General features: G+C 40.1%; 1 protein-coding gene across 1 annotated transcript in view; it reads left to right on the top strand.

Annotated features, from left to right (window-relative positions):
• Positions 1 to 17,132, top strand: part of LOC128736686 (uncharacterized) — a 224,327-nt gene that overhangs the window by 145,131 nt on the left and 62,064 nt on the right. The window contains exon 3 of the mRNA XM_053831174.1: positions 4,447 to 4,604. Coding sequence (XP_053687149.1) covers positions 4,447 to 4,604 — 158 coding nt within the window. The remainder of the gene's footprint in view (positions 1 to 4,446; positions 4,605 to 17,132) is intronic.

Consider the following 17,132-nt stretch of genomic DNA (forward strand, 5'->3'; position numbering starts at 1 on the left):
ATCGGCTTGAATGTAAAGAGTGTAAAAACACTCACCCAAAATACTCAAAGTCTGACCATTAAAATTTTAAGTTTACTTTTTATTTCATCGATATGGGACCTTGCCGTTAATTCCTTTATCTGTTCGGTTGTTTATATTTGAATCTATACTTAAAAGAGCTAAAAAATGCATTGGTGTGTTGCAACATCGAATATACAAACCAGAAAAGAGAAAAAACAAAAGAGGACTTAATTTTTTGACATAAGAAGGATAGTAAGGCTGAAAATAGAAAAAAGGCAATAATTTTTTTTTTGGGAACAAGTTGAAAATAGAAAAAAGAGAAGCATTGAATTTTTGACGACCAATAAAAAAGCCGAACTGAAAATAGAAAATAAAAAAATGTTAGTAATTTGCTTAAACAAAAATATAAAGAAAAACTCGTAAATGGAACTCAGCAGGGAGAAAATGGCTGTCATGGCTAGAATACAGAGGCGCCGAGACAGTCAAAAACCTGATTTAATCCACCTAGTGGTGAAAGGAACCTTTGTTATACCGTCTTACTTGAAATTTGAGATAGAAATCGACATGTTTGGTTTACATGAAATTTTTGGAAATTGAATGAGTTTACAAAATTTGAAACAAATAGAAGCACTACCACCAACTACCAACTACCAGCAAATGTAAAATGTTTAAAATGTAGCCGTCTGTTGGAAGTCGAGTAATTCGGTGTCAAAATCAGGGTATTTTTTATAATCAAAGTTCTACAGTTCGTAAACAAGGAAACATAGAGGTATACTATGTTCAGCAAAGTTGTGTATTTTTATTATTTATACAACTTTGTAATACATGAAAAAGTCATACAACAATTACAAAAAGAGCTAAAATAGAAAAACTGATTTTTCAAATTCATATACAATAAATAAGATCTCTTCGTTGAAGAGATAGAAGGTTACTGTCTTCAGCAAAATTTCTTGTAATAATATGCTCTAAAACTTTGCAGAATACATCAATGTGTTATATTGAAACTGAAGGAAAATAATTTTTTTATTTCACTTTTAGGGGGATTAATCAAAATTCAAATTCTACCAGACGATAGAGCTTTCAATTTCAAGAAACTCTTTCAAAGGTTCGATAAACTTAAAACCAAGTTTTCCTAGTCAAAACTCTAGTGCGCACGTTTTCTTTGGTTTTGGGCTATTGTGCGCGCGAGTAACTGTGTTATAAAAGTTGGCGCGAGTGTTCGAGGGTTAATATCTTTTGACCGGTAAAACCAATTCTTATGAAATTTTGCATATATATTCGAAGTGTGAAAACCTCTCGTTTGATATTAAAATAATTGAAATTAGGTTATTTTTCTTGGTTAAAATCATTATAAATTATTGTTAATTTTGGTGTGGTGTATTGAATTACTCATAACTTCCAAATTAAACATCCAATCAAAAAACCATTCAATAGTGATCTATCCGGCTATATTACCTGCCAAATGAAACTAATAGCACGTAAATCGGTTTGGCCATCTCTGAGAAACAGGCGATCATTTGAACCTTGTCAAAACTGGTTTTTTAAGCATAACTTTTAAACCACTTGTTTGTTTTCAATAAAAATTGGCGTGAAGTTTAGCAATAGTAAGAGCTTTTATTTGGTACTAAGATCGATGAAATCGGTTATGTGGTTCCGGAGAAAATCGTGTCACGTAATTTTCACATTTTTGCTTATAACTTTTAAACTAAAAGTCAGACCACGAAACCATTTAATAGTGTTATACTAGGTAAAAACACCTTTCAAATAAAAGTTATAGCAGACGAATCGGTTCAGCCATCTCCGAGAAATAGGCGACTGAAAATCGAAGCGCACACACATACACACATACACACACACACACACACACACACACACACACACACACACACACACACACACACACACACACACACACACACACACACACACACACACACACACACACACACACACACACACACACACACACACACACACACACACACACACACACACACACACACACACACACACACACACACACACACACACACACACACACACACACACACACACACACACACACACACACACACACACACACACACACACACACACACACACACACACACACACACACACACACACACACACACACACACACACACACACACACACACACACACACACACACACACACACACACACACACACACACACACACACACACACACACACACACACACACACACACACACACACACACACACACACACACACACACACACACACACACACACACACACACACACACACACAGACATTGCTCATTCGTCGAACCTGATCGATTGGTATATGTGACACGGCCCTCCGGGCCTCAGATCGACTTCGTGTTTTTCGACCAATTCCTAAACCTTTGTTATATTGTATAACAAAGGTAAAACCGCTAAATTTTGAACGAAAGCGGAGAGTTGCCTTTATTTATGATGGTACTCTCCGTTTTGTTTCAAAATGTATCGAATTTTGAGTGTCTAGGCGCCTCTGTAATCTATAGTCTCTGTAAGCTAGAAGCCGTCATGGAGGTTTTTTCTTAGCAAACGGTAGGTAGACTACGTTTTACGGCAAAGTCTGGGATGTAGTGTCATTTCGACGAATCAAAACATGCAAACGGCACGAAAATATGACAGATTTTGAACGCTAATAGCTCTGCCAATTATGAATTAATTTTCATGGTTTAGATACCCATCGACTCATAACAGATGTAGCAATCATGTGATTTCAATAATAAATATCTTTTTCAATCACAAATTAGTGAAAATTAACAAAAAGTTTCAAGGTTAAACAGACAGTGACGACAGTTGTACGAACGGGTGACGTAGGACTATATCAGATCATTAGATCAAAGACTAATGTAAACTGCATTTTTGGCATATGCAGGGATGATTCGATCACTTTGACTCAATTTTGATTCATTTGACAGGACCGTCTCTGCCAAGCCAAATATGACAATATAGAACTAGTTCTAATTTGTAGAACTAGTTCTAATCTACAATTTTTTTGAACAAATTTTTACTGTATATTTTATAGTTACGGTGCCAACGATATCTAAATTGTTCAGTTTCGTTCAGTAGTTTAGTAGTTATTACCATTTGAAATCTTTCATTCAAACGTTACAGTTCTATTTTTGTTTTCACAAAGTGCTACCCAGTCCCAGTATAGTAAACAAAGACGTAGAATAGACGGAAAATTCTTTACGACGTTCTAACTTATACTAATTTGATATCTGTGCTTGGGAAGCACGCCAGAAAAAGTGATCAGGTCCGTTCGTTCTTACAAAATTTCTTAGTAGGCACCGTTATAAACCTAGAGCAAATCGATTTCTGTGTTAGAGAAGTGCGCCAGAAAAGGTTATGAATCTACTCTTCTCAACAAGATTTCTTAGGACCGCCATAAATCTAGTCCAATTCGATGTCCTAAAAGTGAACAGTCATAAAAAAGTGACCGATCAACGATATCTTTCGCTCGATTGTATCCACATACTGCAACAATTTATTTTAAACTGATGTGTAATATGAAAAACGAAATTCATGCATATGACGCGAGACAGCCATTTTCAAAGTGTGGAAGAGTTAGTAACTATTTGACCGAAGTTGCAATTGTATTTCTGTCAAATATGCAAATAGCTATAGAGTGTCGAAAGGAACTAGTAAGATGCAGAGGACGTTAGCTAATTGATATTTTAACTGGCTGTCCACATGTTAGTTGTAAGAAAATTACATTTCAAATTCTACCATTGTGTAAGTCATTTGTTAGTCATTTTTATTATATCTGTTTAAGAAATTATATTCAGTTAGAATTAATTATCAAAAGGAGCGATATAAACTTACACACAGAGTTAACAAACAGTTGAATTATAATCCGCAAACGTGTTAATTTTTATTTTAAATAACAAGTAAGAAGATATAACAACGGTTCCTCTCGCCACTATATGGTTTAAGACTGTTTTTTTTTTCAATATTATTACTTTTGAATACTAGTTTTTGAACAAGTGTGTTCAAGGTCTGTTATTGTCTATAATATACCAATTTCCTAATTGTACAAGACGTTTAAAAAAAACAAAAGGTTTAAAAATGAAAAAAGGTTGAAGCTGAAATGATAACCAATAGCTAAAATAATACCAATGGCATAAAAAACTGAAAATAGCACTCCTAAATTCATTGAAGTTAAGTAGAATTCTGGGTACATGATTTGAATCTTAATGCCTCATAACATCAATCATTTCCGTTATCTTGAGTGATCTTTCTCCGTGAGCATCACCCTAATATCAAAACTACCTACATAGCTTCGTCATACGTGTGTGAATTATCCTTCAAAAATTCCTCGCCATTACACAGTGAAGCAAATTATTTTCCCATCATATTTATACGTTGCCCTTTTTCTCTCTCTCTATTCCTCACAACGCCACAGGAACACATCCAGGAAGTGCTGGACAAATGGACACAGATCGACGACGAAATCTGGGCTAAGGTGATCGTCTTCGAGCGGAATCGCCGTGTGGCCAAAGCATACGCCCGGGCACCCGTTCTGACGATCAACGGGTCAGACGATGGATTCGACGGCATGCGGTAAGTTGCGCCTTAAAAGCATTTCCCCCTTAAATTCGTCCCTTTTACGGGTTTGATTTATCGACCAATTAAAGTACGATTAGCTTGACGCGAAGTTGGTCTTTAAGAACCTGCGAAGAATCACTCTCGCAGACGGGCCGATAAATCTTAACACCTCGAATTAAAACTAAAGGTCTTACCCTAATATGCACTTTTATCCGTGAGGTTGAAATTTTTTTTAGAGCGGTCCTAAAGAATATGAAACCAAAATCCGATAGAGATGTTACTGCACCCTAATGGAGGTTCCTCGGGCTGTCGAATGCCGCCCGAAAACCCAAAGTGGAGAATTGGCAATCAATCTTGGAATGCAGTGCCACGATGCCATTTATTGAACGGCTGGCTGGCTGACTGGGCCCGATGCCTATCTGCGATTATCTTTACATCAAGTCTCAGTCGCAGGCTGATTATGTTGTTATTATTTCGCATTTGGAGCCCATTAGAAGGTCGCTGCCGGTTCCCTTTCGCCCGCCGATATGGACCACGCTATGTACGATGCTTGCTTGTGCTCGCGCTCTGGCTGGAGGCTGTTAACACAAACAACCACTCGCCATTTGCCGTTCGCCATTCACCACGGGCCCAAAAGTAGCCTTATTCTAATTTAGTGCTTCAAACCATGGCACGGTACCGGATTATGAATAGAGCAAGTAACGACCAACTCGATTGTAGGGGTTGGCGACGACAACGACAACGGGCGGCGGAGGTATTAATTTCGGCTTAAACTTATTAAAAAAACCCAGCTTAAATTCCACTCAAGCCAGAATTGAGGCTCGTTTGAACGGGCCTAGATCAATATCGAGAGGAAATTGCAACTCCATCCAAGCGACATATTTATGATAAATTGACCAAGCGGAGATTTATGCTGGCCAAGCTTATTAGTGCCGTGCTGGTGCTTGCTGCCGGTGGATATAGGAATTGAAAATAGGATTGACCAACGCCGGACAAGTCAGCGGGTCGGGCCGGGCCGGACCGTACGAGCGGCCGTTTCGTTTCGAACTTAGACTTTCTAATTTTTATTTAGTCGTCCAGCTTATTGGTCCTCGTACCGGTACGTAGTTAGTTGGTGGTATTACACGGACTGGTTGCGCTTTTTAAAAGCTGCAAAATATCGAAAGTTACTGAGGAGTTTGGCCTTCATGGAGTGGCGCTACGGTGATTAAAATACGATTTGAAATCACTCGATCTCTCGCAATGGGAATTATGACAACCTCGTTAGGATTGCCTAATTTGTTCTTTTCGAATGTGTTAATAATAGTCGGGCGCGGAGACAACCGTACAGTGAATTATGCTGATTTTATTATTGTATAGGGTTTTAGAATGTAAGATATTTTGTCTGCTTTTTACTGAGCGTAACAAGGCCATGCTGAGTCTATTTTTATTGAAACTGGATTAATTTCATCTACGCAACTGGACCGTTTTAAATGATTCAAACCTTCGTAATAATGAGACAAAACTTCTATAGGCGAAAAATCATTACAAACGAATTGTAAAGACCCATGATCGTTGCTCAAACACTGTATAGTGAACTTTTCATTCTTTTTTTTTGGATCTTGTTCTAAATCAAAGGAAACATAAAGGCACTAACAACTGTAATTTGAATTTAAATTCGCAAGCTTTCTGTTGCTTCTGTATTGCTTTTATACACTAAAGGGTGCAGTAAAAGATGCACTGTCGTAATCCATTTTTGTTTTCATTACAATCTGTTGTTAAGCTGAAAATATGGATCGTTATATTCAGCCACAAAAATCCAAAGTCTTTATATGTAAATCTATCACCTTCCCAGGGCTAGTCTTAGTACTCGAAGATATTGTATTACTCACTGTTGTATTTTTGTCCGACCTTTTTCATCACCTCTAACTAGCATAGTTGATGTAACAACCAACGCCAATCATTGTTAGGAAAACGCTTTTTTATCGTGAAAACGTTTAAACCCGTATAACCATATCTGTAAACTTTTTCAAACAAATAATGTATAAATTTAGTAGAGATTATTGGTCAAAAGTGGGCCAGTGAAGTTTATTTCTCGTTTATTGCCTTCAAATACTGCATAAACCCGTTTATGTGAATAAACAGATTGTTTGATGAACGTTTACTCTGTTAGGTTGGAGTAAAGCTCGTGAAAAGCGGGTCATTGGGCTGGTTGACTTTTCTGAGAGTTACGTCTACTATGACAGCTCTACTTCTCTAAATTTCTTGAATATATTCGAATACGTTGTTGAATCTCCTTACTTGTATTATTGTCGGTGGTGATCAGAGATACTGAACATACGAACCCATCAGCCACTTGCAGTTCATCGCCGTAGGCGTAGATTACCTGTTGTCGAGGTCGTCTACAAATGCTAGTGGTTGGCTACTTTTGCAAACCCACAAAATGTCGCAACCCTTTGTACGATTCGAAGGAACTCGAGAGTACCCCCGAAACACGCACGTAGCACATCACTCGCTCCAGGGTTGCTTTGATCAGTCGCGTCAGTTTGTCCGGAAAACCATTCTCGTCACCATTATCTGTCATAGCTGTTTGCGCTCGACTGTATCGTTTGCTGCCCGAAAATCCACGAAAATATGATCTGCGTGGGCACGTTATACTCTCAACATTTCTGGAGGATTTGACGAAGAGTAAAATTTTTATCCGTAGTATCCCGGGCCTGTCTAACACTACCCTGAGGAGCGAAATCTGGCGGAGAATACTCGGTGTCCGAGGAATTGCAGAGCAGTTTTGTCTTAGGACGGCAAGGCACTTGAGTAAGTAATACTGCCCTACGAATTCTCTTGCTATTGGGGAAAGACGACGGAACAAAATCTTGTAAGAACATCTTGTAAGCAGTGGCATTCTTCCGGAAACTTCTCCTCCTGCCAAATCCTAGAAATTATCTAGCGAAATGCTGCAGCTAGTGGTTCTTTCCCGTTTGTTGAGGAGTTCTGCCGGCTGTAGGCCTTTCCGGTGACTCTCTTATTCTTCAGAACTCTTCGTGATCGGGAGCCGAGATGCTATTTTTGTTTGTAGATACTCCTGCTTTAATATCCATTTCGCCTCCTTCTCCATCGTTTGCTGGCATTTCCCGTCAATACAGTCATTTTGTACACTCGGGATTACTTCACCACTGCAGTTGCGGACCCTGCTTCAACCATCTTCGAGGGTCGAAGAACCTCCCGGAAAGGAAGGTAGAGTTTCATCTAGTAGGTGCACGTAGTTCTCGGCTACTCGCGGGTTATCTAATTGCCAAATGTTTAATCGAGGAATGCGGTTTTGCTGCGAGGTGAAAAAGTGCTTCTGATCACCAAACCTCGGGAAGCTGCAAATTTTATGCATCGTTCCGTTATCGTTCACTTCGGTGTGCAGACTATGGGGCCCGAATTCCGGTCTATACATAACTTCTCTGCCGATCTGTCCATAATAAATGTTTCTAGTCAAATCTTCTTGATTTTTCGTAGCACTATAAACCATGCTACTGAGTCTCGTGATGTTATCATTTTAGGTGTAGTACCGAGCTTCGATTGCTCCGAATCAAACGTTGTCGTGAGCCGCTCCTAACCGCACACTTGGTTGAGGAATCGTCAAGCTATCAAGAACAGCCCCTCACATGGGAACAGACGCTCAAAGCTTACAAGGCTATTCCTCCTTCCACTTAGCATCCGCACGAATGCCTCTTTCCCTGTCGATATATAACCTTAGTTTCCACCGGGTTTGGTTAACCGATCTCCGCTAAGGTTGCTCGTATTCCGGTTGATACCACGAGCAAGTAGCGATAGGAGTGGCTGGATGAGAGGCTAAGGACCACTATGGGGCTATTTTATTCCTGCAGGTGCTTGAGGCACCGATATTACGCATTATCCGGCCGTTCACCCACCAAGTGCAGATACTACACATTACTTTATAAATTTATAAAGTCTATAATTTTTTGATCTGTTTCATCTCATAACACACAACCTGACGTTTTGTATTAAGATTAGAGTTTTTCGTCCTGAAATGCTTGCGAATGCTTTCGGTGTTCCTCAGGGGAGTAATCTTGAACCCCTTTATTTTAGCTGCTTATCAACGAGCTTTCTGTTATATTGCAAACTGGATGCCGCCAGTTGTACGCCGATGATGTCAAAAGATCTACGAATAATAATAGCACTAACGGGTGGCAACTAAAATTTTGGAATTTTTTCGCGGCCCTTATGCTCAACAACAAACGAGCTCAGAGAAAAATGAGAGTATTTATGTGTTAGCTCTCTCTCTCTTCTCTTTTTGTTAATATTTTTTGTTTTGTTTATGATTGCCCAGTTTTCCTAAAAATGGCGTCGAAACAAGAAGCGTTTCGGAAGCGCGATGTACACTTTTACGAACTGCACTAGAAATCTCGGCAAAAAGTACCATATCCTAAGATGCTCAACAACTATTCGCAAGCAAGGTAGTGGAAGACCAGCCAAAATTATGGACGCAGAAGGACATCGTTCTCTTTTTCGTTTCTTCAACAAGCCTTCTGGTTTGGCAATAAAGATGCATCAGACGAATGTTTGAAGAAAATTTTGATCCCGTTTCTACAAAAACATCATGCAGATGGACAATACGTGTTTTGGTCGGAGAGAGCATCATCGCATTACATAAAAAAAACACAATCTTTCCTGAATTCCCTTTCGATCCCATTTTTACCCAAAAACCGCGACCCGAATAATCTGTCTCAGTGAGCCCAATCGAAGCTTTCTTCGGGATTTTGAGTTCCTTGGTGTACAAAAATAACTGGAGAGCCACGAATCGCAAACAGTTGATTGGTAGAATCAAGAGATGCATTCGCAAAGTTGACATGATGGCCGTACAACGCTGCTGTTTCGACGTCAAACGAAAGCTTCGCCGAACAGCCGATTACGGACCGTTTTCAAATGTACAGTAATTTTTTTTCAACAATGGATAATGTATCTTTAACGGGTTGCCACCCGTTAGTACTAATAGTATGATTGTGACAAATTGCAACTAAGCGAGAGGGTCATGCAGCTAGCATTTTTATAAAAATATATAAAAATTTAAAAATCACCATTACGTACAGATATGCATGCTATTAAATCGTATTTCATGCGCAAAATTGGCATATCTGTGCATTTTTGAAGGCGATATACGTGATGAGGAATAATTATAGGGCAACCAACGTATTTTGGACCCCATCAGCAGCTGTACATAATTTGAATACCTACAGCAAAATCAAATGGAAGTGTTCAAATTATGTACAGCTGCCGATGGGGTCCAAAATACGTTGGTTACCCTACGCGATTAATCGATATAAGTATTTATATACGATAATATCGGATTAAGCGCGACTCCCTCCGTACTGCTATACAATTCTGTGCTGAAAATCGTATATGTGTCAGTTATTAGCATTATATACGATTGAAAATCAATTTGAGCGCACTTTATTTAACTTTACTAACGGTTCCGAATACGTTAAGAGTTATTTACGATCGTTTGTACCTCTAAACTTCACTTCAATGATAACCATACAGACAACCTGACTTTTTACATGCAATATCCGAAGACTTCCACGACCCGTTGCGTTTACAGGCCCAATAACACAAGATCGTATTTGAGAGTGCACAATAAGTCGTATACTTATCAATTTTATGTTGGAGGTGATTGCGTACGGTGAGCGCTGTATAGAGTGCAAGGTAGGGTTACAAATGACTGTCAAAATTGTTACACATATATTACCTCCACTTTGGTACTTATATGCTCTTATGTCGTGTGAAATATAACTTTTTCGTGCGGATATAATTTCGTATCTCTGAGTTTCAACCGAACATACAAACCAAATTGTTTGCTGGGAGCGCTGTACTACTTATTTCTCCGCACGCTCCTTTTGTTTTAGTACTAGGATGGCATGGTTTCCGCACAATGCTTTGTGGATGGCTTGATTCACTATACAGTTGAGTGGCTTAATTCCAACCTCACTAACCGTTCTCTTATTGTGAAGATCGGAAATAGTGAATCTTATACCTTCGTCAGCTCATCAGGTGTACCTTAAGGAAGCGATCTTGGACCATTGATTTTTTCTACATTTTCTATATTTTCTATATTAAAATGTTTGTGTCATCATCCTGCCGGGATGCATGCTACTATACAGAAAAGACCTCAAACTGTTTTTGTGATACGATCCATAGCAAACCGTATTGAACTGCAGAGATATCTCGATGATTTGTTTAAATTGTGCGCCTTTAATCAGCGGATCCGCAGTATTACTATATGTTCTACGTAATCTCTTTAACACGCAGTATAGCATCCATTTTAGGGAACAGCCCAGTTAGTATTTTCATATGTATAATTAGATTGCAAGTAAGAGTTACGTACTGATATGTATTCAACAAAATCGCATTCGACGCGCAAAAGTCGCTTATCCGTACCATTTTGAAGGCGATATACGCACTGAGCAATAATTTTGCGCAATACATACGGTATTTCAATACGATAAGATCCGATAAGAAGTGCGACCAGCTACATGCAGCTATACGACTATATGCTGAAAATCGTATGTTTGTCAGCTATTATCATTATAAACGATGGAATGTCAATCTGTGTGCACTTTGTTAGGCTTTTTTTACGATTCCGAATTTGTTAAGAGATATTTACGATAATTTTCGTACATTGATATACGAGTTGGTGCTTGATTGGTACTCATCGATTGCACAGGCAAATAGAAACCTTGGTTTCATCGCCAGAACCAGGCAAAGAAGTTACTGACCCATATTGTTTGAAGGCACTGTATTACTCTCTTGTTCCCTCTATTTAAGAACCTTCAACAGTAATTTGTAGCCTTTACGCAGATATTTGGGTAACCAGTATTGAAGCTGTACAGATTAGATTTTACGTAGTGCTCGTAGATATCTGCCTTGATGGGACCCAATTTTTTTCATATTGGGTATTTTTATCACTGCGACCGTTTTATTATAGCCATGTTGTCAAAATGATGCAGCACTATCATAAGCGATCGTTATTGTTCGACTAATAGCATTTGTCCAGGTCGGTGATGGGAGTTGTTCTCCAAATATCGGAGGGTTCTAACAACCCTCTGTCAAAGCACCTTAATCTTTGTTTTTATGCCACAGAAGCGACAAATATTATTTTGAAGTTTTCCCATAAGCTGCATATGATATATTATATGCTTCAGTTTTAAAGTAGAAGCAGATAAGCCACAGAAGGGCTAAGATCCAACGAATTAATGATATGATCCGAGTCTTGTAAGCTCATCTGCTCTTTCATTTCCTTCGATTCCACAGTGAACAGTAAGCATTGTGAAAGAAACTTAACGCACGCGCTTATACTACCAAAACGTTCGAGCAATACGTTCAAAGGTATAACTGTTCCCTGCGTCTGACCATTGTACCGTTAAAACAGTACAAAACCCGTGGGGGATGTGTCCTGATCGATGTTTCAACTAGTCAGAACAATTATATTGATTCAACGCCTGTTTTACATTCTCCAAATTGGGGACTATAATCAGCCTTAACTCCACTCCCTAAACCACTACTTGTTCTGAACTGCAGTTCTGAACTTATCGATGACTTTTCGTTACGCGTATTAGTGTTGAGAAATTCATAGCAGCAAAAAAAAACATTTTCTTAACTAGAAAGTAAAAAGCCTGATACGAATTAGATAAACATGTAATTTAAATATGTGTTTTAGTTTAAATTTGCGATTTATTTAGAGATTCATTCTCTCACACTCACTCACAGCTACGTTTCGCACGAGAGAATGCCCATGCTGTTCAATAACGAATTTGTATGTATATGTGCCTAGCTCCGGGTAGCAGTTGAAGCAAAGCAGAATGTGATCAAGTGGAAAGAAATATGTATGAGTTTTGTGCTTCTTGCTTTGAAAACAGGAAAACTCACGCGTGAGTTTTTCTGCATAGAATCAAGTTGACATGATTCACAGTTGATTTTGATTTCTGATGAGTTTTGAGATGTTGAGTTTTTACCATCTCTGACGTGTATTCAACAAAAAGCCTCATTTTCTTGACTTGAGTTTGTTTAATAAAGTCCCAACATCAGCTAGCAGCGGTTCTGGTTCTATGACTAAGTTATTGATCTCCCTTTTCAGATCTAATCTGACAAACCGATCGTTTTGCAGTTTCTCGTTCAGAAGTACTTATGAAGTATTGCCAACGTTCCTCAGAGGAGAAATCTTGAACCGCTTTTATTAATGAGCTCTCTATTATATTGTTACCTGATTAGGTAATTCAATTTTCGAACACATTCAGCAGCGGATTAACCTGAATCTAGATTTTGGAGTTTAACCGAGTTAAGTTACCTTTCAAACCTCACTGCAATGATCCTGATGTAAACTAATAGACAACTTGGCCTTATATCCAACATTTCCGAAGACTTTTGCAACCCCCTGTGTACCTACGGACGCTCTAGACAGGCACAACTGAATAGTGCGCGCAGGTCTTGAGTTTAATATTGTGACCTAGCTTCCGTTCAATATCTTGCTGGTCTACTAGATTCGTTCGCTACTCAGCCAACGAATTCACAGCCGTGATGTTGTGTGGCCAAATAACCTTTTTCTAACGATCGATGCCGGAATTTAGTTGGAATTTATGCTCTAGAACTGTAAAAGGTCATCTCTTATGAAACTGATTCACCTGCTCAACTTATGTGTACTCGAGAGAGTAATATGACAACGTAATTTCGTACGCCTCGAAACTTGCAGTCGACAATATAGACAAAATGCACCCTTCATTATTGCAAACACTTTCAATCTCGCACATAGGTTTTTTGGCCGGGAGGCTCCATTAAGGGGTTTTGTTCAGAGACTAACATAATTTAGTTTGCTTATAGCTTGCTGGACTGGGCACTCGTTGTTTGTCAAAACTCACGAGAACAAGTCGCGTCTGCTCTTGCGCTCCGTCTGACAATGAACTCGGAGAGCTGGGGCGATAAGTTCTCGCGAAGCTGTTAATAATGGGCGTAAGATAGACAAGTTGAAGAAGATGTGACAAGGAATGGAGGGAGTTATACTAAACTCGGTAGAATACTGTGAGTGTTGCTTTTCCCTTTATCACGGCTCAAGCTAACGCAGATTTAATCAAGAGAAAGTATATAGTATGATTATAGACTTGCATTTGTGGGCAGATATAAATCCGTCCCCGCTGCTCTTTAGTAGCTAAAAACATACTGCAAATTTCTTAAAGAAAAGATTTCAAAGATTGAAGGGACTGCAAGCTGTATAAACCTGATGTAAAACCTGTTGGAAATTGAAAGCGCATATTGAAGTGACTTTTCACAGTAGACCAATTAAAGTTTGTTCAATTGATTCTAGCCGAATCGTAAAACTGAGAACCAAAAAAAGCTGTGTCTTTTGATAATTATTCACTAACCAGTTCCTCTTACGTCAAGTTTGTATAGCACAAATAAAAAAAAAGCGTATCTCAAATCTCAATCCCAATTGGGAACATACAACACCCATACAGTCAGTGCTATCCGAAGTGAGCCGAAACTTACCCGGTTTAAATTATTCCTTCTTTTCGAGTAACCGAATACCTACCTGGCAACGAAATTAGAAATTCAAATTTCGATCCATCCAAGGAGTTGAACCGAAGAAAATTATGTCACCCAGCGCCGGACTACTGTCGGACGGACGGAGATTATGGCTGAGTAATGCTAAGCCGGTTTCGGTTTTAGAGGGTTTGAATTTTTGATTAGCAGCAGCAGCAGGAGCACACCGGCATCATTCGGTAAATGTTTTGCCAATCATTATGTCACTTTTGCAGGGCCCACATTCAACTTACATAGCAGCAGGGTCAGCTCGGACATGGACGCACTTCGGCTTCCAGTGTTCGATTTTCCCGAAACAAATTTCGACGTTACACAACTTGTTTGTTTTCATTACTTGTTGTCCCTGTAATGAGCAACGGAATTGCTTTCACTTTTTCGATTCATTTTCACTCGTTCGCAAATTGAGTTCAACTTCGATTGAACGCTGGTCGGTAGTCAATAGAACGACAAGTCATCGCCAATCATTACCCCATCAGTCAGGAGCAGTAGCATAGGCATGTAGGTTCAGATCGCTACTGAGTCATGCAATTCTCGCGAGACCCAGCAGGGCACCAACCAACGGTCGCCATTCTGCATGAAACGAAATAATTGAAACCCATTGCTTAAAGTGTGTTATTATTTAATGGAATAACAACAATGGCTTCATGCTAGATTTAATTACGGCTCATTTTTTCCCAACTGCCCCCGTAGGTCCGTGTGGGTCGGTGGGGTCTATCGGTAAGGGTACTTGAACTGGCACATTATTGAGACAACGTTCAGAGAAGCAAAAGAAAAAAATTGCTTAGATTTAAAAGGAAAATAAACTCCTTGATTGAAACGCTGTCGCTTTCAGTTTCAACCAAGCGTATAGAAGAGTTCAAGCAATCTACCGCGAAGGCGACCCGTCTTCATCTGGCACGAGTTGAGGCAGATGAGGCGAGTTTTCTCCTCCTGGATCACTTCTATACCGTCCGGTCCGCGTCGGTGAAGTGCCGAAGCAAGTCATGGCAGCAAATGGATGAAATATGCTCGCCCTAGAGTATGATCTATATTTGCGCTCATTTCTTTTCCATGCCGCCGCCGCCATGCCAAAGTTAAGCGTTTCTCGAAGGCTTCTGAAGAAAATCAGCCAGCCGGTATGGGCAGACTTAGGCAGAAGTGAGAGCACTTCAAGAAGACGCTTTATTACCGCTAATTGAATTAAATATTGATGAAGTGACCCCTGAGTGGGTTCAGTTGGTTTATAGGCTGTAGATCGCGAGATTGAGCGGTTTATCGAGAAGAAGAGTAATTGTTGCACTGTTTGGCGTTCATTAGATGTCGTAAACGGAATCCTCGTGAAGTTGCCAATGGGTTGGGTTATTCGTATCGCTCATAAACCACAATGGAATTCTGAAAGATAAAATAATAGTCTATAATTGCTGTTGCACGGGATGAGGATATTCTGCCGATCGTTAAATTCCCACGCACAGTTTAGAAAATTTCCAAACCGACAGCGGTTTAATTGCAAAAAAATCTTTCCGACTCGAACTACTAATTTTATGGTTCGATGTCGATTACAATTTTAAATACTGTCAGGTCGAACGGCCAAATGTCATATGTCAATGGGGTTCAGCGAAAGTGAAATGTGTTAATTATGCGAAATAACCAATTGCGGTGGGCATAAAGCTGCAATAAACAATCTTCCAATTATGCACTAACTATACTGCCAGCGAGAATCCCACAGGTCGTCGGAGGTGTTCGTACGGACACGGCCAACGGCAAATGTAGTAGCCTAATTTGCGCTTTCCTCTCACTCCATCTGGTTCGGGGTCTTACGCAATTACTACCCCGTCAAGTCGGTCGACCAGCCGGTCGGTCGGTCATTCCCAACGAACGGTCAGGTCCCAACACTTGTCGATTATTTTTGGTATAATTAAAGTGAATCGATTCAAGTGGAGCATTAAAATACAATCCCTGCTGAATGGTCGCCGACCGATCGTTGAATGCGACAGCGATGTAATTACCGGTAGGTAGGTATCCCTTCGGCGGTGGAGTCGATTGAATTACGCCCCCTAAGCACAAGTTTTGCGGTTTCACGATTGGTTACCAACGAGCTCTCCTTTATGTAACAGAGCCTAGTTTGAAGTGCGGCATTTCTGTGGTTGCCATGTTTATCGCGAATGGCGTTAGGCAAATGAGCAGAGCAGAATATGAGCCAATGAATTTGATCACTGCCGTGTGGTCAGTGCAACTTTGTTGCACCAATGAACCGTATCGGTTGTAGGGAAACGATTTTCTATGTTCAAACTCACCCCAGAGTGAGCTAGTCTAATGAGAAACAACATCAAACACCCTACGGCTTCGGGGGGTATTAATTATGCATGCAAACCCAATCCGAAAGGGACCCAGCGCACAGCGCTCCAATCTTAGAATAAGAAATACCCCATTAGAAGCCCCGCCGGGAGTCGATTGTTGGTCGGCCCCGCGGATTGGCATGTGAACAATATCAGCTTAATTGGCATTTTCAAGGAGTTTGAAATGCTGCTGTCCAACTTCAAGATCACACATAGCAGCGAAACGATATGGTGAAGCCTCGCACCGACCGACCAACCGAGCGGTCGCGATTCACCTTTAGCTGAACCATACCGGACCGATCATTATGCAGGCAGGCAGGCAGATGCAGCTGGTGATGGTACCCAATGGCATATCGGAGGGACTTTGACTGCACAGGCGCAAAAACCGCATCGTCGTCTTCGTCGTCGTCGTTGCGTTAGTCGTTGTTTTGGACATAATGGAGGTCAAACATCACGCGCCAATGCACGCCTGTACAAGCACAATATAAACAACCCCAGACTTTTCCACTCCATCCACCCATCCAGCCGCATTACGGAAAACATTCGGGCGAAAAGAATTGTTTATGCAATAACACATGTAGTTTCAGATATACATACCTTCCTACCACACCACACACAATCCCATGTGGGGCCCCTCCGGATGATATCAAGA

The sequence above is a fragment of the Sabethes cyaneus genome, chromosome 2, assembly GCF_943734655.1.
Source record: "Sabethes cyaneus chromosome 2, idSabCyanKW18_F2, whole genome shotgun sequence".
NCBI classification, from domain to species: Eukaryota; Metazoa; Arthropoda; class Insecta; order Diptera; family Culicidae; genus Sabethes; species Sabethes cyaneus.